This window comes from Saccostrea echinata, unplaced genomic scaffold, assembly GCF_033153115.1.
Source record: "Saccostrea echinata isolate AGI-Se365-2 ecotype Australia unplaced genomic scaffold, CSIRO_AGI_Sech_v1 ptg000009l, whole genome shotgun sequence".
Classification (NCBI taxonomy): domain Eukaryota; kingdom Metazoa; phylum Mollusca; class Bivalvia; order Ostreida; family Ostreidae; genus Saccostrea; species Saccostrea echinata.
This window is the reverse complement of record NW_026889758.1, coordinates 34,101,245-34,129,049: the sequence shown is the minus strand read 5'-3', so window position 1 is coordinate 34,129,049 and position 27,805 is coordinate 34,101,245. Positions and strand designations below refer to the sequence as shown.

General features: G+C 31.4%; 2 protein-coding genes across 6 annotated transcripts in view; one reads left to right on the top strand and one right to left on the bottom strand.

Moving 5' to 3' along the window:
• Positions 1-2,469, top strand: part of LOC133182251 (vasodilator-stimulated phosphoprotein-like) — a 29,221-nt gene extending 26,752 nt beyond the window's left edge. For all 3 annotated transcript variants that reach the window (XM_061317020.1, XM_061317019.1, XM_061317018.1), the window contains exon 10: positions 196-2,469. In XM_061317020.1, the coding sequence (XP_061173004.1) occupies positions 196-224 (29 nt within the window). In that variant the 3' untranslated portion in view covers positions 225-2,469. The remainder of the gene's footprint in view (positions 1-195) is intronic.
• A 2,825-nt stretch (positions 2,470-5,294) lies between these two features.
• LOC133182249 (centrosomal protein of 112 kDa-like) lies at positions 5,295-27,711 on the bottom strand. Of its 3 annotated transcripts, none has more exons than XM_061317014.1 (30): positions 27,664-27,711; positions 26,195-26,352; positions 24,493-24,556; positions 24,159-24,276; positions 23,863-23,904; positions 23,505-23,692; positions 22,597-22,696; positions 21,306-21,390; positions 21,063-21,100; positions 19,515-19,581; positions 19,206-19,261; positions 18,824-18,913; positions 18,475-18,574; positions 17,892-18,010; positions 17,546-17,689; positions 15,530-15,684; positions 15,263-15,392; positions 14,920-15,012; positions 14,497-14,556; positions 13,236-13,315; positions 12,754-12,889; positions 11,579-11,686; positions 11,186-11,368; positions 10,568-10,711; positions 10,233-10,319; positions 9,120-9,235; positions 8,648-8,744; positions 7,970-8,059; positions 7,796-7,861; positions 5,295-6,955 (listed from the first exon to the last, which is right to left on the bottom strand). In XM_061317014.1, exons 2-30 carry the CDS (start codon positions 26,298-26,300, stop codon positions 6,812-6,814), a joined length of 3,006 nt encoding a protein of 1,001 aa, XP_061172998.1. In that variant the 5' UTR covers positions 26,301-26,352; positions 27,664-27,711; the 3' UTR covers positions 5,295-6,811. The 3 variants fall into 3 exon arrangements, with proteins under 3 accessions (XP_061172998.1, XP_061172999.1, XP_061173000.1); XM_061317015.1 differs by having other exon boundaries at positions 23,550-23,692; XM_061317016.1 differs by lacking the exons at positions 21,063-21,100; positions 21,306-21,390.
• Positions 27,712-27,805: the final 94 nt, after the last annotated feature.

Here is a 27,805-nt window from a genome sequence, read left to right as displayed (position 1 = left end):
TCCACTTGTCTTTGTCATGGATTATCTGCACTTTTATATAACATTAACTTTATTGTGACGTGTGGGATTTAATTTCGTTGATAATTATTAACAACAAAATAAACAAAAGGAAACCCAAGGAATATTTCTGCTTTTACAGTATTTCACATTACAACTATGTCCTCATAAGTGATTTCTTGTTTTTATCTTTTGTAGCCATACAACAAGCAATGAATGCTAGATAGAAAACAGTATAATGCTGTCTATTATGAGCAAATGGATGTGTGTCTGAGTATGCAGGGCAAGAGAGAAATAAGAATAGAATGGAGACCAAATTATATTCTTTGGTGCTGTATTCTGACCAATGAGTGGAATTATTGACTGGTTCCAAACCAGATAAACCACATTTGATTGGAGGCATTGTTAACCCTGTGATGTGTGATCTGCTATCTGCTGCTGGTGTTACAACAGAATTTTGTGGAATTCAACACAGACATTTTCTCTTTTCCTTGGTTATTTTAACTAAAACTGCATCGGTGTCTACCCACATTTCATTTTGAAGGGAGCCAAAACGAAGTTTTGTCAATCAAATAGGTGGCTATTTCATTGGCCAATTTTGTAATCATTTTATCTGAAAAACAAAACTTGAAACTTGTGCAATGATCCATGAATGTATTTAGTTTCTGTGTATGTGTACAAGTTAATATGAAATGTTGAAAATAGTTACCAGTTGTTATGGCAACTTTTTTGTACTGTAGTACCACAGTATAATAATACATGCATAACTATTGAATTGTTATGAAACCATGAAATTTCATTCTTTCAGTAATGCAGTTGTTTTGCTGGCTTGATAAATGGGATATAGAATAGTCCTGATTATTTGAGTACTTTTTTATTGTTTACATCTTCATGATTTATTTTTTAATACTGATTTAAATTATTAGTTATTTATACCCAAGTTACTGCTTTATATTTGCTAACCATAGTTTTACAATTAATAATACTTCTGTAAGATTTTGTGTGAACACAGATATTTGGTCATTACAAATCATGCATTCTACTCCAGAAACAAGTAGTGAACATATATATTTTCTTTATCAAGGCTTTATACAGTGTATATAGATTCTTATGATTGTGGATTCAGTAAAACTATTCACAAAATGATCATGTTTAAAATTGTTTTCAAAGTTGATGAATACATTTGAGGAAGATTTCAAGAAAACTCCGTGAGATAAGGGATATGAATATACATGTATCATTCTCAAATAATTTTCAAGCCAACTCCGCAATTTTATGATGTGGGTTATACTGTACGAATGTTGCTTCTTCAACAAAGTTTGAATCATGGTGTAGCAGTTATTTTTTTCTCTTTTTTATGTAGAAGCAGAGAATGTGCTTAAACCGAATGTTTTTTGCAGCTACAAATCATTACATCAAAAGATGGTCTTATTTAGGAGTATTTTAATTGAAAATATGACCCAAAATTTATCTTTGGTTCCCACTTAATGTGTGTGAAGCTGATTTCTCTTTGCTCAAAACCCACATAAAGGTGTATGCCTGATTTTATTGGATCTCAAGAACAGCATACATGTTTGTATTGTGCAATGTAGACCAGTAGTGCTCAAGTAGAATTGGTTTATATAGATCAATCCTTCAGGAATGTAAACTTATTGATATTAACAGTATTTTTTAGTAGTATAATAAAAAAAACAAATTGAAGAAAATTGGGGTAAACGTATTCTACAATCCTGGTAAAGCGAAAACAGGACAGCAAGATTTTTAGAGGTAATGGATTTGAAAGTAAATAAATGAGAAATACACCTACAAATACCTGAATGCTTTTGACATATTGTTTGTACTCTGCTTTAACTTTTTTTTTTGCATAATGAGTTCTTTGTTTTTGGTAAATCATTTTTACCAGCTTTGCACTGTAATTTTCTTGTATGATGTGGTTCTTGTTTTTTGATATTGGTTTCAGTCACGAATCATCCTTGGCAACTAAATATTTTGTTTAACTTTTATCATTTTCACATAGTATCTGTAGGGACCATTATTTAAGAATAGATGTTCTCTATATGTGACTGAAATTCTACATGTACCTGTTTGAGTCATTTATTAAATGATAATAAAAACACCTTTTTTTTATAGTGGATATTGAGTGTATAAGACAAAAAAGAACCCAAAAAAGGGAAAAGAAATGTTTTCTAGACAGGAAAAAATAGTAGACTTTGAGAAAAAAAAAAATTTCTGGTCTCGAGGATGTAAATTTATTAAAAAAAAAAAAGTCACAGGAATTCAGTCAATTGCAGTGACCCGGTTCTCTTTACACAGCATTAACATTCTTGGATAACACTGTACCTCTTAAAAAATCCAGGTTCTTCCGTACAAGATGTTAGCATGCTATTTATTGATATGTGTTCTGTGATGATGGAACAGTTTTTGTGTTATTTTTATAGCTGCTCAGTTGAAGTGCTTAAATTGATATACATGTATATGAGGAATGCTATTAAAAAATCCTCCTCAATATACTATATATGAAATACTACAGAAGACCAACCCCTTTATAAATGAATATTTATACATGTTGCACTTTATTTGATGAATTAACCTTTATGAATGGTTTAATGTTATCACCATACAATTATTTTTTAAATGTTTGAACCATGTACTGTTCATCCTAAAGTAGATGATGTAGTATACACACCATAATGATGTTCAACTGTACACGTGTAAATCTGTGTTACCATTGTCTTAATGTAATATATGATAAAATTTAAATATCTGGCTTATAATAAATCTGTAAAATTGAAATCATGTAAAGAGTTTATTTTTAGCTCACCCGAGCTGAAAGTTTGATCAAAGTTTGTCTATTCTCTGTCGACTCCTAACTCTGTTACATTTTTTGATTTCTTAAAAAACCACTGGGCTGCTTTCAAAAGAACTTACAATTAAGACCATAATGTAATTTTCCATATGCCTTCCTATTGTACACTAATTTGAAAATGGTTTTAATATTTTCTTGAAGAAGCTAGATATTTTTAAGCAACCAATTTTTAACAGAAATCATTAATTTTGCAAGATTTTACAATCAACTAAAGTTTTCAGTCTTGGTTGCAAGTTTTTCTAAAACAGGCCCAAGACTACTATTAGTAATATGAATATACAGACATCCCCATGTAGTATACATGTAGATTTAAGTCAAACTATTGCATACATGATTCTGGTAGAATTCAACTGAGTAAAGCCTGCCACACACTTGGAATCAAGCGACCCTGCTCATGTACAATAATGGAAAGACTGTATTTCATAAAACGTGATCTAACATAGACGAGAGTCCCAAGGGCCTTAAACTGCTCTTCTGATAAATTTTAAAACCTATTACTTCTATTTGAAGCCTCTACATATTTAGATAAAGCCTTGAAATTCCAAAAGTAGGTCACAGTGACCTACTTTTCAGTTGACACACTTCAAGTACCCAATATTATCTGAAATATTTAAATATAGCCATAAAATTTCAAAAGTAGGTCATGGTGACGTACTTTTCAGTTGACATACCCAGAGGACCCAAAATGCATCAACTGACAAAGTTTGATGATTTTAAGCCAGTTAGTACCTGGAATATTTAAATACACTGTATAGCCATAAAATTTCAAAAGTTGGTCAAGGTGACCCACTTTTCAGTTGACATACTCCAAGGACCCAAGATGCATCAACTGAAAAAGTTTGATGATTTAAAGCCAATTAGTATCTGAAAAAATATTAATATATAGACTTAAACTCCCAAAAGTAGTCACAGTGACCTACTTTTAAGTTAACACACTTCAAGTACCCAATATGCATCAACTGACAAAGTTTGATGATTCTTAGACAATTAGTTTCTGAAAAAAATATTTGAATATTGCCATTAGATTTCAAAAGTAGGTCATGATGACCTAATTTTCAGTTTACATACTCCGAAGACCCAAGATGCATCAACTGACAAAGTTTGATGATCATAGGCCTCAAAATGTCAAAAGTATGCCTCTAAAACAATTTGAAAATAAATGCTTGCCAAATACAAAAAGTAGGTCACTGTGACCTACTTTTTGATAGATATGTTTTAAGGCCTAAGATGCATCAACTTACAAGGTTTGTTGACTCTCAACCTCTCAGTATCTGAAATAATGACCTTAAATGTTTTGTAAATGATTAGCCATAAATTTTAAAAGTAGGTCACAGTAATCAACTTTTTAGTTGACATACTTCCAGGCCCAATAATGCATAAACTGACAAGTTTTATGATCATAGGTTTCATCCAATATATGCATCAAATTCAAATTGAAAATGAATAAATGCAAATTCAAAAAGTAGGTCACCATGACCTACTTTTGAATCAACATGATATAAGGTCCAAAGAAACATCAACTGACAAGATTTGATGATCCTAGGCCTTATAGTAAGCAAAATATCAAAGTTTTAACAAAACATAATTTTTGGTCGACCCTTTGCCCCGGGGTGATGCCTTAAACAATTTTTAATCTACAGCATATCCTCATTCTAGTGTTTAAGTTTGGCGATAATCTGCTCAGTGGTTCTTGAGATTTTTAGCAACCACTACTTTTGTTTTTATTTTCCTTATCTCCCCTTGTTTAAGGGTCACATCCCTAGCTTAAAAATGAAAGCCCTTGGGCCAAGGATACTCTGTGACGAATTTGACAAAAACTGGCCAAAGGGTTCTTGAGATATGGCCCATATTCTAAAAAGTTAACGCACACTGCAGAAATGGCCATAGCATTAGCTCTTTGAGCCTTTGGCTCAGAAAAGCTAAAAAGGACTACACTTTAAATATCATGGTCTTTGTACCAGAGTACCTATATCAAAAGCTTCACATCTTAGAATAAACCGCTTTAAATACTAATATCTCCAGAGATGCCATGTTGAAGCAGCCCGAGCCCATCAAATTTTCCAGCTCAATTGGGTCACATGGCTTGATGCAAGCACAATACCGGCTCACAATCAAGTGTGTTGCTGGTGTTACCTGGGTACGCCAGATCAGACTCAAGCATGCTATATATCACAGTCTCTCGGGCTGTAAAAGGATGACTGATTGAAGCCCCCTGTTCTGGTGGAGACTTTTATATTTTCCTTTAAATTCTAGTGTAAAACTGAGAACTGTTGCGGCTCCAGAGGTACAAGCATCATTGTGTATTTCAATTTGTTGACTTTACCTGTCATACAGTGGATATTTCTCTCAGATTAATCAATAATATTGTCTGAGATAAACAAAAAAAAAAAAAAAAAAAAAAAAAAAAAAAAAAAACAGCACTTGCAGCATATTGAAAAAATTTACTGTATAAATAAACATATATATAATCAACATTGTACAAATACAAGGAAAATGGATTTCAACAAAAAAAAAAGAAAACATCAACAACATTTAATATACGAGGACAAGAGTTAATGCATAAATGTATGGATGGACTCACTGCAGAAATTAGAAAAATACCCCTCCTTGGGGAACATTAAAAGTCAGATAATTAAAATCATGTACTAAAACTTTTTTGTTATAAATAAGAAAATAAAAGATCAAGTTCAATCCTTCCTTCTCAAACTACATCATATACAGGAATACAAGTATTTGTACAATTTGTATGTTTTCTCTGCCAGAAATAATTTATTACCTATACTAGCAGTTAGTTTTTTTAGTATATTGTATTAAAAGTAAACATGAAAACTAAATATTCAAACTTACATGTACCCTGTATGAAGTCAACTGGGAAAATGTGTAAAGTTTTTATATACATTCAAATAAATGCAAGGATTAATTGAATTTGCTACCTTTAAATAATGGGTACAAGATCTTCCTAATCATTTGTGTTATCTAATTCCTAAGACCAAAATAGTAATTTTTATCCTATAAACAATGTAATTCTTATCATAAATGGAATGCCTTAATGTCAGCACTTCATTCAGCAATCCTTAATAATTATAAATAAATCTAGAATGAAAGTTCACAAAGAGCTGTAATAATTGCAACCTCATTAAGGTTTTCAATGGAAAACTTTCTGGAAACATTAAAACATGATTACATAACACGGCTATTAAAAAATAGGATGCGCAGAACATACAAGTACAAATAAATGGATAATTTTTTTTTTGAAAGGGAAAAATGCAAAGGAACATTCAGGATTGAATGCATTAAAACTCGCAGCAAGGTCATTTTCATGCCACGCAGTGTTCTGTGTTAAAAACAATGAACATAGATAATGGAATTGTTTGTGCGTGTGTTTTAAAGATAAAAATGACACAATTTTCAATGAGATGTAAAAATGCAAAAAGTATATTGATGATCTTTTCTGAGTAGTACAAGTTACTTAAAAATATTGCTCAAATACCGGTAAACACTGCAGCCTCCTTAGTGTGTTATAAAATACATCTTTCTGGATATAATTATACTTTGTGTCATTGCAAGAAAACAATCATAATGATTCAGACATAAAATGTACATTCATGTTGCACATTAGCAGCTTTTTAATAAGGAGTGATAATTCAATCGATAAAGGTAACTGAAAATTGATGAATTTGACAGAGAATAAAATCTGCAGTATAAAAATAATTTCTCACCATTCAAGAACATTTTCAAATAAAGAGTATAGTTTTGCAAACAATTGCGTAAAAATATCACAGATCTTTGTCATCATAATGCATACAGTAATCCTTATCAATAAACAGAGAAACTGAAAACATGCAAGACTAAAACAGGATTTTTAAAGTAATACTGAAAACTTCAAAATCTATGACTTAAAATTCTTCCATGTACACTAATCTCAACTATTGAAGGATTGACCAATCGTCACACAGCTTTGATGGGGGAACTGGAGGAGAACTGACCGAGGGGGTACTTGCTTTTGAGGTCCACCTCTTCCTGTAGGATTAATGTCTTTTGTTGTAGCGAGTTAATCTGAGATTTCAGGGATGTGATGGTGTCCTCAAGTTCCTGCACAAAAAGAATGAGAAGAAATGAGTGTTCATCAAAGAGCAGCATTGATAAAAGCACAAGGCAATACTTCTGAAAAACTAAAATCATTCAATTTCAGTAGATATCCTGTTAAATATCTAATATGCTCATGGTGACTATGTTTCTATTATAAATGATCATTTTTTTTTTTGCTTGTTTTTGTATGATGACATTTTGAATTGTGCTATTATTCCCAATTCATGAACATTTCTACCCAGTGAGACAGTGACCAAAATTTTAAGTTAATAATTTGAATATATACTGTACAACAACCCCTATGAGGACCAAAGGCCAGAGGCTGAGATATTGGTCAAGGGTTAATATATGGTATGATACAGATACTGACATCTATGATTGTTTCTATAACCAGTTTGCATTTGAAAATAGTGTCACTAATCTAAGAATGGAAAATTTGATAGAATTGTTATTAAAAAATCCATATAATTGTCTATATATTTTTTTCGGATTTAGGCCTGTGCTCAAAAAAAACCCAATCTTTATTGAATGAACTCAAGAAGTTTGCTGTAAAATTCAACAAGAATGCACTTACACAGTGCTTTTTCTCTTATATGTAGGCTATGTGAAGGATTTCTTTTTTTATATGAAATGATATCTTTTAACTTGATGCTTGAAATTGTACATTAAGAGTCAACTGATTAACTAGTCCATACACAGACTAAAGTCAACCTCGCTCATTTAAACATACAAAATATTAATGAAATAAAAGATCTTATTTTCTCATTATTCATAATTTGTATCCATTTCAATTAGATTTCTAATAAAATTGTTCCTATTCTGGTTAACTACATGTACATGTACCTGTCTGACTGAAGAAGGAATAAGGCCTCTCAATTTTTCTTCAAAAGATAATTTCAGGTGTGTTATCTAGAAAAAAAATGTACACAGTGAGTACAATAAAAACATCATAATTAGTAAATTATTTAACCACAACACAACGGAGAAAGGAACTATGATCTTATCCCATTAAATCACCTTTTCCTCATGGTCTGCCTCCATTTGTTCCAACCTGCGCTCTAGCTGCCTATTTCTTGCCTGCTGGGAATCTATTTCACGCTGCAAACTCTGAAAATAACAAAGATGTTCAACCTTTACAAACAAATCTGCGTAACATACAAATTTACTTTCAAACCTGACTCATAATTCTTTTCCCACTATAAAGATCCAACCTTCTAAAACATGAATGACTACCAAATTTCATATATTATCTCCAGACTAAATTTTTCAAGCAAGTGTATGTAATAAATTAAGATATGTTTGTGAAACACTGTTGCCCCCACATGACAGCTCATGAACAAAGATAAAGTTTTCAAAAGTAAGTGAAACTCCAAGGTCAAGGTCATGAGATCAAATACACCAGTGCCCATAGAAAGGTTTTGTCATAAAGAATACAGAATGAAAAATGAAAGCCCTAGACCAACCATTCGGAATTATGTCCAAGGTTAAAGTTACAAGTGAAAGATGAAAGCCCTAGCACCAACTGTTCAAAAGTTATGGTCAAGGTTCAAGTTTTTGTACACAGACTGGCAGACAAAAAACTCTATGCCCCCAAATCTCCCATTATGGGGGCATAAAAAATGTATTTTCAATCATGGTCTTATTTCACTATATACATGTTCAGTACAATTTTACAATGGATCTTGTCAAACTTACCTCCATATTACTGTTATACTGTTTTTTGATAGATTTTTTCTCATCTTCATATCGCTGTGATATATCTTGGCATTTCTTCTCTCCCACGTCACGGACTCTGAGTTAGTATAATTGAGTGAGTACAATTTATTACGATGTATATTGGTATTTAATCAGATTGTAATGAAGAAATATTTCCCAGGGCAACATTCACTTCAGTTGATTATAATTTTACATGTATAAATCAAAGAATAATTGGGGATTTCAATTCCAAAGGGCAGATAGAATTATGTACTACGTACGTTGCTGAGTTATACAACTCTTTTTGTTATGAAATAAAGTGCAGATTTTTTTAATTAAATCCCCTTAAATCAAAAATCTTTTTTCTAATATTTCATTTTTCAAAGAATTTAATTCACTAAATTTTTTAACTTTTTATCAAGACATCAATGTTTACTATGAATATGAACTTTAACCCTATGTGTCTACTGACCTTTTGACCTCGTCTCTGAGATGGTTGATGTTGGCCTGAAGCTCCCCTATTGTCTCTGTAGCTTTCTGCCCCCTCTCATTGTATTCTCTTTCAATGTCCTTGAGCCTTGCATTGGTCTATAATGGAAAAAAATGTTGATTGTATTATAAAATCCTACTCACTCTTGGTCTAAAAGTACAAACAATTTTGGTCTGTTTTTTAAAAATAGGAAATATATTCAATGATGAACAAATGCAGTATATTTTAAAGTACTTTTGTGGGCAATTACTTCTATTTTGGCATAAAATTGCTGGTTACATCATCAAAATTTGGGCCAAAAAAAGTAAAAGTGCAAAATGTTTGTAAAGATTTACCAATTATCTTTTTGAAACAAATAATGATAATGCTATTCTCTTAATTAACTTAAAACAGAAAATATGAGAGCTCTTAAGTTTTGGACACAAATGTATATAGCAGTATTCACACAGATAACACATTAGCTTGGATGTGATTGGCTCATTTAATCTTATCAAAAGATGTGGTATTCAAGACTCAGTTACAGGCAACATGTACTGTAAACCAACTATTATTTGCGTCTCGTCAGTTTGAAATCAATCCGCGAAGATTAACTTTCGCAACTGAGGAAATATTCTCTACAAATATAAAGCAAAATAAATGGTTCGCTACGATTAATACTGCGAGTTAAAGTATGTCGCGAAACTCACGGATATTTCTTGCACGCGAATAAAAGTTGGTTTACAGTACATGTATATTGAACAGGATTCCTTGTGTTTACAATATCAAAGAAAAGTAAGGAACGTTTCAATTTGATATCATTGATTCAAGATTGTTCAGAATATAATGGTTTTTCTTGTTATTAATAAAGACAAGTAACTAAGATAGGTCTCATTTCATCCAATAGATAACCCTGCTTTGTGTGAGAATATAGTGTTAGTGTTGATATAGTGAAGCTCCCTATAGACTTTCTGTAGGAAAAATTATAATTCATCATAGTGACTAAATTGTTAAATATCTTCAAAACTTGGGAAAATTATTGGGGAAAACAGCCTGTATACAGTTTTTATTTTCAAGAACACTGCTTACACACTTGAAATTCTGCATGGCCTAGCTTACCTTCTCCAGCATTTTTTCTAGCTCTGTACTGTGTGTTTTTTGCAAGTCGAGTCTCTGCTGTTCCATCTCAGAACGTAACTTTATAACCTAGACATTTAAAATATAGAGACATTATTTTTTCATCTTTCCAAGTACATTGTATTATTGTATGTACATACATATTATTTAACACCTCATGGAAGATAACTGCTTCACTTTTTACCATATCTAGTGAATACTGAATTTTTTTATTCCTTTTTTAAGACAACTACATCATAGATTACACCACATGATACACAGTGCAGCAGGGTCCTTCACTGTGAGTTGGTGTTTAAGTCTCAGACTCAAGATCTCACCTCAGACTCATGCTCTCTAAGCATTTTCTGTTTCTCCTCCTCCCTTAGGAGCCCCAGCTCTACCAGCTGTTGTTTTCTCAGCTGATTGGCCTGGACCACCTCCTCTCGTAACTCCTGAATCTGTCTCTCATACTGGCTCATCTTCTGTAATACACATGTAAACAACAACTGATTACATGTTCCATATACTGTTGGTTATAAGAACATCACAATCTACATTTCTAAAGGATTTAATTAAGGAATTAAGGGCGAAGCCCGTTATGCATAAATTATCCCATGTTTCCAACTATTGTTGATGTCCCTTGCATACTCTACTAACTAGACAGTGATTCCTTATATTTCCATTTCATTGTGAAATAAAATTGTAAATTTAGATTTCAAAAATGTAGACTAATGGACTTAAATTACACGAGGCCTCACTTGTCAATTTCAATAGTCCCCGCCCACTGATGTCAAACACAAAGACAGCCGCACCAGAATTACATGCATATTAGGCCTCCTTAGCGTCAGACACAAGACAGCCATTATTTAGAAATACATTTCTATATAAAATTTTGTACAATATTTTGAGGCATCGAGTGATCACCTGACCTACAAGCATATTTGAATATTTCTTACCTTAACATCTTTGTCCTGTTTCTCCTGGACTCGACACTTCAGCTCATACAATTCATTCTGATGCGTTTCTTTAAGGCTGTCAATTTCCTTTTCATGCTCCAAGATAACAATTTCCTTTTGCGTGTGAAAGTCTTTTAACATCTGAGCTTTCTCATGTTCCAGGGCCATCTTTAGTTCCACAATCTAAAAAAAGGTTGAAATTCTGAAACTATCCTGAACAATTACAGGACAAAGTCCATAAAAGTTTGTTACATTGATTAAAATTTATCATTTTTTTATTATACAGTTACACAGATATTCACCAAACTATTCCTGTTGACAGATTTTATTGTATTTGTCCATTTTAAAAGAAATTGCAATCATTTTTCCCACTTTTTTCCTCAATATCTTTACCTTTCTTTCATGCTGATTTCTCTCTTCATCGATCTGTTTTGAGAATTCTCGAGATTGTTTCTCTCTTGCTTGCTTTGATTTGTTTAAATCAGTTTCTACTCTTTCCATCTGAAAAACAGATTACAATAAGCTGTGTTTTCCCTAAGAACCGGCTACCGACCAAATTAACCATGCCACGTAGAAATCAAAAATTTAAAAAATAATTGTTGTAAGGTCCATAAAGATTTTGTTCATAAACCTCAACCCCAGCCTGTTTCAATTGATCTCTAACCCTTTACTTTGAAATAAATGGAAAACACTGCATAAGAACACTAATGTAACAAGAGGCACTGTGAGAACTGAGCTTACAAAATACCCCCCCCCCCCCCCAAGTATAATGAAAAAGTCCATTTTTTGCTATGGGAAACTCAAAATATCTGTCTGATCAGAACATAAAAAAGCTGCTTCTATGAGAGTCTCATTAAATTTTATTCCGTGGTATAGGAGGAGTTGTAGATAAAAGATGGATACCCCAATATTATAGAAAGAATGGCAGTGTCCATGTATTGCTATGGGAAATGCCAAATATGAGTTTGATCAAAAAGTATAGTAAAAGGTGCACATTGGCACTTTGTAATAAGATTTTAAGAAAGTCTCAATAAATTTTATTCCATGGTATAGGAGGAGTTCAGGATAAGAGATAAAGTACCCCCAACTGTTAAGAACTTATGGAAGGATGTACAGACAAAAGGAAGGAGACCCCTTCACTATAAACCCCCTGTTTTTCAACCAGAGGGTATAAAAATTTTCTTGGTTATCAAATAGAAGGCTCTGAAATGTGTTTTGTCCTGTTCTTTATTCAATTTCATGTAAGCAAAATTAGCTATTATGATCAAAATTTGTTCAAAAAATTTTCATAACAACGGATGTAGTATGTAAGTATGTACTGGTATATACATGTGCTGGTTTATTGTTATAGTTTAATTTCCTGAGTATTCTAGGGTTCGCTCTACTTTTATTTCCAAGATTAAAAATTTCATCCTCATTTGTATACTTGAGCTCTTGATATTGCTTTTAAAAGGACACACTCCCTTCCAAAGTACAGATGTTTCAAATTATCTCTCTTCATTCTCAAGGAGCTAAACAGGTTACAGAGAACAAACTATCCACACACACTCTTTCCTTCCTGTTCTCACCTGTTGTTTCATTTCATCATACATCCTGGTTTGATTCTTCTCCACCTGTAGTTTAAACTCCTCCAGGGACTTCTCAGACTGCATCAGTTGATTCTTATTTACTTCCTGGAGTCGTTTTATTTCATCATCTTTCTCTCTGAATTTAACAATATATTCATGATCAAAGAATTCTCAATTCTGATACCTGACACTTGCCAAAATGCTTTCTTAACTTCTCAGTTTTAAGTTGCATCTGGTAAAGTATTCATGATTGACACTAATCTATATATGTTGAGCCAGTATAACCACTCTCAAAAACAAATGGTCAAACAGAAAATCATCATGCAGAGCCCACAAAAAATGAAAAATAGCATGCACAAAAGGTGTAAAAAATTTATAGTTTTCATCCTTCAAAAGCACTTTAACATCTCCAAATCCTATCAAACTTTACACCTGAAAATTGAGAAATCATGAGAACAATTTTCTTAGCCTTAGTCTACTACCTTATAGTTTCTTCCAGCTTTTTGATTTTCTTCTGGTTTTCTTGATCTGTATGTTCCATTTCATTTTTCAAACCTCTTACCTACATTTACAAACATAAAAAAATTGGCATTTAACAAATACATGAACACTTTTTTTTTTTAACTAAAAAAACACTGAAAAGCATCATTGTAGCAACAACTCTTGTTTTAAACATACTCTATTCCCATATACATTTTACATGTAGTAACTGGTTCATTATTCAACCTATACCCTTTTTCCACCACTCAACTAAATATGTTTTATCAATGTTAATTTTGATATGGATACACATGCATTTCTAAGGGTTAACTTAAAGTCTTTTTCAGCAATGTTTGTAGCATACATTAGTTTACAAAACTTTGTAGTCAAGTTAACTTTTGATCAGGATGAACATTTAAAGAGAATGCTCTATGGTCATTTTGAAAATTTATTTTTAAACCAATTTGCATTTGGTAATCATTCAATTAATTCAAATTATGCAAATAAGCTATTTCATGCAATTACAAAGTCATCATCTACTTGAAAATCCGCAGCTTCAATACACCTCAAATACATGTATGTACAAGTAACTTAGATATGGAACTGACCATAGCGTTCTCTTAAGCAGCAAATCTTAATGTCAGTTTGGCAAAGTCCATTAATTTTTGTTAGTTCACACATTATGGATTTTTGGTCATGAATATAATAAGTGCTTGAGCATTTGCACTGTCTTACTGTCTCTAAATTGGAAACCAAAATTTCCTCTGAAAATTTTCTGACTTGAAGTCTGATTGCAGGAAACAAGAAAAGCTAGAAAAGAACACACTCAAAATTCAAAACTGCTATCTCTAACACATCCAGCAGTGATCTCATCTAGAGCAAGTTATGATGAATTTGATGATTATGATGAAATGATTGTGATTGATATAAATATTTTACATATATGAGACTTACATATATTAAGAACATATCTCTAATATGAAACATTAATATTTACCAAAAATCAAAAAAAAAAAAAAAAACACAAACAAACAAACAAAAAACAAACAAGATCCCTTTAAAGAGATTTTCTTTTGTGTTCATTCAGCTTAGCTAAAAAATTTCATGTTGTACACAAAATTCTTAAAAAATGGATGTTTAATTAATGAAGGTATTTCTATGTTACAATACAAACAAAAACTGATGAGAAATAAAACCAAACAACAAGCTCTGGTTTCTGTTCACAAACACAAGGTTAAAGTCCTGTTCATTTCATAAGATTACCTGTTTATCATGTAGGTTTTCCAAATGGAGTTTATCTTGCTGATGATTTTGTTCCAATTCCTGTCAAAAATGAAGGACTATGAAATGCAACCATGACAAATTACACTAGTTTAAACAGTTAGTATTTGTAAAGGATAGAGATTTGCACTGAATTTGTTTTGAACTGGTTTGTTGTGAATAATAGCCAAGGTTCAAGAGAATTAAGCAAAATTGCAAGAACAAATCAAAGAGGTGCCATCAAAATCTTAATCAAGAACTTTTTGAAAGAGTACATGAATGAAGAGATGAGCTGAGAAAGTATCAGTTCTACAGCAGGCTGGCAGAAGAGCGAAATCAACACAATCAGCTGACACACAGCAGATAGAGAGAAATCAACACAATCAGCTGACACACAGCAATGGTAATATAAACACTCTCTCTCACCCTCATTTGTCTCTGTCGTTGTTCCTCAGCGTCTTTCAATGAACGTTTGTACTGGTCCAGAGATTGCTCCAACTCTGATATAGAGTCAGAAGCCTAAAATTGACAACAGCAATAGTTAAGTGACATTTTATGAAATACAGCATCACTATACATTAATGAGTGCATCATATTTATGTTTTATTTCTCTATTATGTATATGTTTTTTTTATATAATTTACGATTATACAAGATAGAATTAGTGTTTTGTAGCATTTTTCTATTAATTTGTGCCTTGTTCTATACTCGATTTATTTGTGCTGTGTTATATATTCGATAAACCATCAATAAGAAATTCTGCACTAACTTTGGCTGCAGCAAGATTGTGTTCCTGTTTCATGAATTCCAGACTGGCCTCCATCTTGTTTTTGAGAGTTCTCATTTCCTGTTCATTAGTTTCCACTGTTCTGTGATGTTCTTTTTCCAGATTACTATATCTGTGGAAGTCAAAGAAAAATACAGAATGGAAAAATATTTTAAATCTACTTTTTTAAATTTACTATTTAAAAGATATTTTAAGCATCCATTTGTGACATGCAATTTCCTGAAGCTAAATTATCACCAGGAGTCTGACCTCTCTCTAAGATCCTGTAGATCTTGTGTAAATCTTTCCAGCTTGTTGTCTGACTCCATTTTGGCCTTTTCCAGAGCATGTTTGGCCTTGGTATTTTTATCAGCCTCTGTCATCAGCTGGTGAACTCTGGCCTCCAGGTCTTTTATAATGGAAGCCTGCAAAATTTTACATATATGTCATTAAAACCTAAGTTCTCTACTGGGTTTTTTTCTGTTCTGTTTTCCTGTGTAATCTCTATCATCTTATTGAAACAATTCTTTTTAGATAAAAAAAAAATGTACTTCTGATGGTAAGATTGTTTCACCTATTCATAGTATTCTTTTACTTGATGGAATGTACAAGAGTGACTTTAATTCCTTATAAAATATTTCCATAGGTTCAAATACCAAATTTCTAATAATTTTTCTTTCTTTCTTTATTTAACACAATTTACAAGACTATGATATCATATCACTGCAAATTACATATGGCAAATATGCATTTAAACATGCTTCTAGAGAGAGAACCCCATGCATATCTGTATGTAATACATGTATATATTGTCATTCCACATGCATGAATCTCCAAGGCTACAACAAATTTATCATTTTCCCTCTGACCTAGATTTTTTAGAATAATATTACATGTACTTAAAAAAAATACTTGATAATATGGCAATTGATTATTATGAGTAGTGTGGATATTTTATTTTAAATATAGAAATTCTCCAGCACTAAAAAAACAACTGAATGGAAAGAAGAGTTTATCAATATTTTAAATACATTTAGGCCTAATCTAATTTCTACTACCTTGTTGAATTTATTGTTAAAACATTTTGCAAATTAAAAAAAAAAATATCTAAATCATTAGATCATTATTTAAATTTGACATTAAGTTAAAAAACCACACCCTTACTATATTTAGATGTTATTGTCTATTTTGTATCTTTTTTTTTCTCAACCATAACCAGCTAAAAAGAATGTAAAATTTTAACCACAGATACAAGGAGAGAAGGAAAATTTACAGACTGGTTTATTGAATAGAAGCAGACAAGAATATGAGGCAATGATGAAAAACTACATGAAGCAAACAGCACCCCTTACCTGGTAAACTTCCTTAAGGAAATAATTAGACAGCTCAGAAATCTCACATCAAATTTGTGCATCACATCACAAAGCAAATTTATATTTCTTTTTCCCACAACTTCCTAATTTTGTGAAGATTCTAATGAAATGGACTTTTATTTTAAATAGTTAATTTATTTTTATTATTTAATCTGAAAATCCTCTTTCCTTAGAAAAAAATTTCAAACACAAGAAATGGCTAAAAACAATATGAAAGGAATGCAAAATTTTCACTAACTTCAAGTCATAACCAAGATCAATTCCAACAGTGGTATTTGAAAAATAATATTCTGATTCTGGTGTAACAATCAGAACAGTTATCCTTTTCATACACTGTGGATACACTTTTCATTTACTAGTGACAAGGTCCCTGGACAAGGCTAAGGTCAATTATTAATGCAAATTGAAAATATTTAAAACATCTATTAAATTCTGATCAACTTATGTATGAACTTTGAAAAATATACTTTGAATAGGTCACCCGCAAGAGAGCTAAATGCATGTATAAGGATGAGCTCAAATCGTCAATCCATTAGTTCAGATTTAATTTTGCAATCTGGCCTTAAAAGGAACTTTTTTTACATACACATGCTTAAAGTACATGAAATAAAATGGAGAGATAGAGAGCATTTTTTTCTTAAGATAAGACAGGGTAATATTTCACTGTTTTCTCTGATTATTTTGGTAAATATAACAATGAATAATGATCAATAATTCTATCAGTAAAAATATCATAATACTAATTACCAGTAATTACTTCTCTACGAGTTTGCAATTTTTACAAGAGTTAAATGAACATGATTTCTCAGTTAAAAAACCCAAAAGCACTATTCTTCATCTCCACCACAAAATGTCCAAACCTCTGCAACAATGAAAATTCTAAAACAGTCATAAGCTATGACCTTTGACCTACCGTGGATGCTGTCTGCTGACCATACTCTTTCTCCATTTTCTGTAATCTTGCATTTGTGTCATCTAGAATGTCTTGGATGTTTTTGGTGTGCTGCTTTTGCATCTCAAACTTCTCTTGTTCAAAGTCAGCAATCATATCATTCATCTATGTAGAAGATAATAACCCAGAACATTGATTTAGAATTCAAAGACTCGCTTAAAAATGTGGTGGTTTGAAAAACTGTGGGGAAAAAATCTTTTCTTCTTAAAACACTAATCAGAGTTTTACAGCCTCATTGCCAATTTAATGCTTTTAAAAGTTACAAACCGATACACATGTACCTACACAATGACCTATTTGCACTGACCTTTTTCTCAAACTGGTTGTTCCTGACTTCAGTGGATTCCTCTAACATCCTTTTCAGTTCTGTGATCTGTTTGTCTTTGGTTTCTATCACTTGCTGGGAATCCTTTCCAATATTTTGTACTAAAATTAAACAGCAAATCAGAGTGAATACAATGTTTCAATTCAAACAGATAATTACTATTCAATCTAGCCAATATTCAATCATACATATTAAAATGTTGATTGAATCTGAGCACAAATGTTTTTTTTACTCTCAAATCACATTTACAGTTGAAAAATATAAAATGGCAAGCAAAATTTAACAATAGTCACAAGCTCAATAATAATACAAATGCTTGCTACAGTATACAGGGAAATTTTCGCCCCCGTTTTATTTTCGCCCCTTCCGCCCTAATCACAGATTTAAAATGGGGCAAATTCAAAGCACACAGTATAATTCCTTAACCATGCTTAAACAAAACTGTGATTGAGCGAATTTAAAACGGGGCAATATTGATCGCAAGTGTGAATAGAAAAAAAATAACACAGGGCAAAAATAACCCTGTATATAGCATTTGAATCATTCATAAGGATTTTTTTTTTACTTTTTCGTTCCAGTTTGCTGATTGTTTCTTCCAGATCTTTGGCTTTAGTTCTGTAATTCGTCTTCAGATCCTCAATCTCTACATTCTTTCTGTCCAAAATCTAAAAAACAGAACTAGCATCAAACTGTGAATTCAAATCCAAAGAGCACTGTACATGTATATTTTGATTTCTTTAATTAAGGTTGCTATTTCTTTTTTTATTTTTTAATAAAGAGAAAACATATAGGTACAAAAAGGGAGAGACTGAAATCAGAATTAATAAGAAACATAAAGTGTCACTATACATTGTCCTATTGGACATTACCCAGTGTAAAAGTAACAATTTTTAAAGTCTGTAGAATGAAAATACCTTCTGAACTGCAGAATCATGTTTTTGCTGTAGTCGAAGCTTTTCCTCATGAAATCGCGCCTCCAACATTTTAGTTCTCATTTGAATATTCTACAAGAATTGAAACAAAAATGTATTCGAGATTACTTAAAAGTGAGAGAGGATTCGTTAGTGCAATACAATGCCCTCCTGGCAGCAGAGATCTAGTATGACAACTTACTCATGCTTGAACTCTTGACCTGCTTGTTGATATTGACCAAAAATGAAGTTTCTATCTCAACAGTTCAAAAGGCCTAATGATAGTTAAAAATTCTATACAAACAAAAAAAACAATATGCCATTAATTCTTTATTTCTTGGGCATAAAATATAGACCATAGTTACCTTTTCAGCATTATACTTACATCTTTTTCTAAATCTCTTGATTGGTCAGGGAAAAATGTACTTGATGCCCCTGTGCCTGTTATAACAAAAGTAATTCTTGTAAAACTCTACAGATAGAAGTTCATATTATTGTTTTTATTATTCCCCATGAACATATTACCTAGATTTTATTATTCACTGTTATTCAAGTTTTGTTATTTTCTAGTTTTTCTGTTACTGATGAAGATATTTCCATATTACCAAAACATATGTAACTTTAATAGCAAATGATAAAAAATAATGCATTGCCCAATGAAAAGAAATGGAGTAAATTAAACAATTTTACTGACTGCCAAATAAATTGCTTGTAGTTTTGGTATAAGGTGGGGAGGGTTGACTTAGCTCTTCATCTGTGCCCTAAAAATGAAAGTAAACAATTTAAACAATAAAATAAACAAATGTATATTTCACTTCAGTTATCTTCTGTTTACATGTGTATGTCCTTTCTCAGTGATTTACATCTTGACAAGAAAGGAATTCATATTCATGTAACTTACACTGACTTTGAATTTTAAAGTGGTATGCATCATGATATTTATGTGAAACTAACATTAATTATAGAATAAATATCATGGATAAAGAAAGCACTAATACAAGTACTGTGAGCAATCTCAAAAAATAATCCCCCCCCCCCCCCCTTGGCACTTTTTTTTCAAATTGCTGCATCCAATGTTTCTCTCTTACAAGGTTATAGATAGGCACAAATTTTATACTGGTTCTACAAGTAACTTTGAACTTGCCAAAATGACCTTTGGTCAAGGTCATGACCTATTCTAAGGTCATATGTGTAAGTAATCTTTGTATAAATTTTTCTTCTTTAGCCGGAGGTAAATGACGTGATGTCACAATGCAAAAGTTCTCTATCAGAAAAAGCAAATAACATGACATCATGATGCATTGTAGCATGTAGTAAATTTTATCGATAGTCGATTGGACTTGGGTTTACAAAGAAATTTAGAAACATAAGATACCCTTGATTGAATCTGGATAACCAATAATACCAACAAACGATTTTCATATTCATGAAAGTGATTTCCCTTTGTCGGCATAGCTTATATTTATACATTTATATATATATATATATATATATATATATATATATATATATATATATATATATATATATATATGTATTTAAAAATATTTTAAACCTTCAAATGCTTTTGGTCAATTCTGTACCATTCCTATATTGCCATAATATCAGACAACAAAGAAAATTTAATGAACATATATGATGTTCATATAGATTTCATTTGTCAGATACCATAAAGATGAAGTATTATAGAGGGAAAACATTACTTTATGCTGTTTCATCCTGTGAAGGAAAAATAACTCTTGTAAATGTGAAAGTGAACTAAACCTTTCTTTTTTATATCTATTTTATAAACATTAAAAAAGTTAAAAAAGAAAAAAGCCAATAAAATAATCAATGCTGATTTCTTTCTTAAAAGCAAATTTTTTATATATGTCTGAGATATGGATTATGTCAGAGACATCATTTATATATATTCATATCTTATTATTATTCTATAAATATATACATATATCATATACAGATTTTTTTTTTCAATTCAGTTACACCAGCTCCTGTAACTTTTAAAGAAATCAGCATAACAAATATTGTTAGTGCAAATAAGAAAGCTTGATTAGCATGCAGGCGCAAAAAATAATACGCAAACAATGCAATACTGCAAGTAAATATGCATAGTCACATTGTTAGATGCAATATGATATTTCAGAGTGGAGAAAAACTGGTCCATTGCTACACTGTGAATTTCCTGATTATAAAGTATCATTATTGATATGCATATATTTTTTTCTGCTATGAATACCCTTACCTTCATATTAAACAATGCTGTCTTTTTCTTGTCACCATCTAATGAAAACATGCAAACATGATGTCACCCAACCAATAAAGACTACCAGAAGTTGTTATTATCATCAAAGGATATCTAGTGATATCTGAGGTTACTTCACAGAATTTAATAAAAATATTAAAAAAGTCATTTTTCTTGGAGTTTTAAATTTCTGAGTTCACATTCTTTAAAAATTTGAATTGATCTGCAGCTACATGAACTCACCAAGTAAATCAATATTAGGTTTGTCATCTATCAGAAAGTGGGCAGTCTTTATTGTGGGCTTACGGAAGTCAATGTAACTGTCATCCTGTTGTAAGGTAGAAGCAGAAGGTTAGGAATGACCAAGATAAATTTTTTTTCTGATGACATGTATATAGGATAGGTAGACTAGCTGATTTTGCTGTTGTTGAAAAGGGAAAGGGGGGGGGGGGTGAAAGATATAATTACACATCAGAAAACCTTAAACCTTCACCTAAGAACCCAGCCCTCTTAATGCTATGATCACTGGCATTCTATCACTGATAATATTTTTGGAATTTTTTTTTTTTTTGATGGAGAGGGGGATGCAAAAAACTTTTCCTCATTCTTATACAAGCAAATTTTCACCCTAATGCAGAAAAAAAAATATTTCATTCCATTTTAAATATGTCAGAAAAATTCTGAATTAGCCCACTGTAAAATTTGCCCATTGAGGATAAGGACGAAATGCACAAATTCAAAAAAGAGTGGACAATTTTCACTGCGCTTCTGAAGCATAGAACTCCAGGCTTTTTCTGGTGCAGTACATACTCCCACCACAGAGTACAAAGGTAGTTTCACGATGATAAGAATGCAATCATGAACATGTCAAAGATATGCATGAAAAACATGATGTCAAGCATTTAAATACTGTAGTTGCACATTGAACTATGTAGTTAGTGTAGGGAGATTTAAATTGGTTACTAGCAGATTAGCAAACAAAATATTGGAAGATTTAAACATGTTCTGAAGTTCTGGAAAAAAAATTGGATCTACAATAATTGAGGTAATTCTGGAATTAGAAAAAGTTAAAAACAAACACAAGCAGTATATCTAATCATTAAAGCCAGGGTTTTCCATCACTTAATATTTTACTGTAATACATGAACAGCTTTTTTCAGAGATCAATAACATTTGTGTAAAGACAGGCAAAATTAAACCTCAAATTTGGTAAACATGTACAAAGTTTTTATTTATATTAATTTTTTGTTGTTGGAATAATTATCTATGTCTTCACATCAGACCCTTCTAACAGTAGCAGATCTTAATAAGTCATGGTGAATTCTACTATGCCACTGAGATAAGTCATTGTTGAGCTAAAACTTTAATGTGACACAACAAAAGTTTCTGTTGCACTTGTACACAGTGAAAAGGTTCATGGAGAACCCTGAAAGCCTTCCCTGGAACCAACATTCAGATCACACTATCAGTAAAAGAGGAATCAAAATATTTATGTTGTTTAGTTTTGGATTAATTTTTAAAGATTTTGACTTACGTAGGTGTGGCCTGCAAACTCTGGCTGTTCCAATCCTCGAGTAGGTGAAGAAAGCCCTGGGGCCTTATCCAGGTCAAATCCAAGACTAGTGTGAGGACGTCTGTAAAATCACAAGGATTATAGAAATTCTAGGGAAGGGTATGGAAATGGATTCAATCATAAGGCTAAATTCTGATAAATACAAACTTTATTACAATTCACTTTTCATTAATATATTATAAAGTCAACAATTCATATACGACAAACAGCAATTTTATACATGTATTTAAACTGAAATTCTTTTTAAGATTATTATAAAACTTTGACAGAAAAAAAAAAAAAAAAAACATGTAGCATACCATACATGTACAAACATAAAGCTGGTGTTAAAAGGGCTGTTTAAAAGGGAGCTGCTGTGTATATTGCATTCAAGAATATATGATATAATATTTTGAGTTTTCATAAAATAGATGCATTAAATTGCTTATATGGGATTTTGAATATACAGACTTGTCAGATAAATGTGTTATGTTACCTGCATCATGCATTAATATCCCATCATGCACTTGGCATGCAGTCTACCCTGGCACCAGTAAAGGTCAAGTGCACACTTAATGAACCTTTAACTATGCTACAGATATTCCTTTATTACCCCATCCCTTCTCTCCAAATCTCCCTTCATTAAAAATATTTTAAAAATTTCAAGTCTGTCTTACATTAATTTGTTTTAGTTTTTGTGCTGAAGGCAAAGAACTTCCTCACAACTTTAAAAAGACATGAAAGCATCTAAGATTCTATGAACAATCAAAACAAACAGAACATCTATAAAAAGTTTCATCTAATTTAATCTCTGTGCACTTGATCCAATACAGTGAGAGAAAGCGTCACTCTGCTATCTTGTCACACTTAACTGAACATGCTTAGCATACCTCGGTGACTTTGGACTTTTTGGAACAGGGATTTTAGAGGAGTACCTTCTTGGTGAAGATTCATAACGAATGGGAGACAACCCAGATTTCCATGTGGATGATGCAGCAGGATTTCCAATGTTAGATCTGAACAAAGATGATCCCACAGAACTGGTTAGCTCCCCTGCTACCCAATCTGGCACCTTCTCCTGTTTACATTGAACAAAAATTATGTCAGAAATATTCTTAAGGACTTTTTTTTATACAGTATCATAACTTAAATGTCAAGTTATTCGTATATAAGGAAATCTTATACATTCATTGCATTTACTTCAAATTTTATTACAGACATGTTGTTAAAACATTGAACATCACTTACATCATCAGATCCTTTATCAGAAGGTTCATCAAAATAAATAGACTGAAAATAAAATTAATAGCATAGCATTATCTTTAAAACAGCATAAAATAACTAGGCCATTTCACAATACAAGTTTTTTTTCCCATGAGCGAAAACCTAAAATACTTCTGAAAGTTAATTTTTCCATTGTCACTTCTCAAAGCAAATGCTATGATTCTAAATATATTACTTATAAACTCAGCTTAGATAGCATTATCACTGAAGTTAATGATATGGTACTAAGTATGTCATTTATAAACTCAAGCTTATAGTACCATATATGGTGGCAAGGTCGGCAGAGGCCCCTCCTGGGGTTTACTTGTAAATGGTCCTTCTAACACTCCTCTCTTCAACATGTGTAGCATTAGCTGGGCATAAGCATTCCTATTTTTTCTGTGAATGTGTCAAATGTTAAGTTTACAATTATATATTTTTTGAAACACTAAAATAACTACACTGTAAATTACATTAATTGGTCCCAAAATAATTTACTAAAAATCCATTTGTCCAGTAAAAATAAAACATAATATTGCCATTTTACATGTTATCATGATGCAATATGTTATGAATAAAAGGAATATTTATCTTAATGTATACAACAAATCCCACCTTCCAGTTATTCCAGTCACTGGTTCACAAAGCTTCTTAATCCAAATAGCACATTTCTGACGATCTGAAAGTCATATTAAACAATATCATTATTACACACTTCTGACAATCTGAAAGACATATCAAACAATATCATTATTACACAATTCTGATGATCTGAAGGTCATATCAAACAATATCATTATTACACACTTCTAATGATCTGTAAGTCATATCAAACAATATCCTTATTACACACTTCTGATGATCTGTAAGTCATATCAAACATTGACAAACAACATCACTATTACACACTTCTGATGATCTGAAGGTCATATCAAACAATATCATTATTACACACTTCTGATGATCTGAAGGTCATGTCAAACAATACCCTTATTACACACTTCTGATGATCTGTAAGTCATATTAAACATTGACAAACAACATCACTATTACACACTTCTGATGATCTCTAAGTCATATCAAACAATATCATTATTACACACTTCTGATGATCTGTAAGTCATATCAAACATTGACAAACAACATCACTATTACACACTTCTGATGATCTGAAAGTCATATCAAACAATATCATTATTACACACTTCTGATGATCTGAAGGTCATATCAAACAATATCCTTATTACACACTTCTAATGATCTGAAAGTCATATCAAACAATTTCATTATTACACACTTCTGATGATCTGAAAGTCATATCAAACAATTTCATTATTACACACTTCTGATGATCTGAAAGTCATAGCAAACAATATCATTATTACACACTTCTGATGATCTGAAAGTCATATCAAACAATATCATTATTACACACTTCTGATGATCTGAAAGTCATATTAAACATTGACAAACAACATCACTATTACACACTTCTGATGATCTCTAAGTCATATCAAACAATATCATTATTACACACTTCTGATGATCTGAAAGTCATATCAAACAATATTATTATTACACACTTCTGATGATCTGAAAGTCATATTAAACATTGACAAACAACATCACTATTATACACTTCTGATGATCTCTAAGTCATATCAAACAATATCATTATTACACACTTCTGATGATCTGTAAGTCATATCAAACAATATCATTATTACACACTTCTGATGATTTGAAAGTCATATCAAACAATATCATTATTACACACTTCTGATGATCTGTAAGTCATATCAAACAATATCATTATTACACACTTCTGATGATCTGAAAGTCATATCAAACATTGACAAACAACATCACTATTACACACTTCTGATAAGTCATATCAAACAAGCTGATTATTACACACTTCTAACGATCTGTAAGTCACATAAAAAAACATCATTATTATAGAAAAATATTGCTCTGCTAGATACATATCATTTCTTCAATGTTCACACACACTCATGATAAAACTGAATTCTATATAACTGCAAGCTGGATGTAACAAATAGCAATTCTTTAGAATAAGTGGAATACTCAATCATTTTAAAGACTGCTGAAAATATCCTTAGTTTTGCTTCATAAATTTAATTCTTTTTCTTCACAAAATTGCTTAACTGGTGTATTAGTGTAAAAGAAAACAATTTCTGCCTTTAGTCCTAAAGCACTAAACAATGGTTGAAAGAGCATTTAAAAGAACAAATAAACTCAGCATGATTACACTGAAAATTTCAGCTAAATTAACCATATAAGAATACTTGTATACCTGTTTTATGAGGTAGTTTCAATACATGAGGTTTCATATCTGCCAAGACTTTGTCAAATTTCTGGTCCAGCCCCACAAATATGGGGTCTTCTGATGAAGACGTCATAGTGGCAAGATTGATGTAAAATTACAATGCTCTTAAGGCCTGCACATCATTACTGCAATCCAATGTTTTAAAAAAGTTATGAAAAATAATTTATTGACAAATACATCAACAGAAATAAATCAACAGAAATAATGGAAGAGCACATCTTTTTACCCCAAGTATACCCCAATGACATCTCATTCATCCTTAATAAATCTAAATAGAGTTAAATTAATTAATATTTGGATTTGGATTTAGATAGTGATAGGAAATAGTTACAATGAAAATTTCATGCACATTAATTGAAGGGATGAAAATAATTATAATGATTTTTGGCATCATGTTTGCACTGTTTTAAAAACTTTTAATATTAACTTTCATCTAGTTAGTAGCATTATATATTTGAGCCAATTTTTTTTTTCTTCTAAAAATCCCCTTTTTAATAGTTTATACTATATCTTGCACTAAGTTCAATGTTATGTTGATCAAATTTCAACGTAGCATTGTATTAGACGATGTAGGACTTTTTCCATATAAAACAAATATATTTAACCGCATTCTCATTTGATAGATCTATTCAATCCAAGGTAAAAGCAATCAAACTAAATTGATTCTTGTTTGAGATTAATTTTAACTATTTATTGCGCCGTTTTTCGATTTATTTCACCGTATATTTCCAAATATTATTAACTGGGTTTGGGGAAATGTTTTGTTGTGGAAGTAGTAAAAGAATATGCTAGGAACACATGATTAGCAAAAATTTGAGATGTCAGCATAAATAAATGGAGAAATAAATTGAGAAACAGTGCACTTTTTTGTGCACAATATACACTTTTTTCAATGGGTGGCACTGTAGGTCTCTGGTCATCCATCCCAATTTTTTCAGACCAGCGAGCTACAGATCTGCAGCTACTATCATCCTTGCATTTTTTTTAATGAATGAAAAATAAGTATCTGTAGTCAGGCAACCTTTTTGGGGAAGCTGTCCCTGTGTGACTAGCATATTATTTGTCATTTTGATTCATTTCTCAATCTCCTGTTGTACATAAAACAAGCAAACTTCATGTAAAAAGCAAGATTTACTGAAAAAATTGCTTATTAATATGATATATCTATTAAAGGAATTATCAAATCTATACAAACCCAGAAAAGTATACAATTTCATAATTAACAGACAATTCATGGATGCATATAGAAAAAGTTGGCACATGTACAGACTTGCTTGCGGGTCAGATTTTTTGAATTGCGAGGCAGTAAAAAATTAAAATTTCCAATGTATTTCATTGTGAAATAAAATGTAAAAATAGTTCATATAACTTTTGTGAAACGCTCGTCAACTTGCACATTTTTCAGGAAGAGATGTAAATGATTTACTTACAAACACAACAAGTTCAAGTTTGGACCTTCAAGTTTACCGCATCTTTGTTGTTTGGAAGTGTAAGTATTACACCGAGCCCGAGATTTTTAAAAATACATTTACTTAAAATTTAATTATTAAAATCTTTAAACTCCACTTAAACCATTTA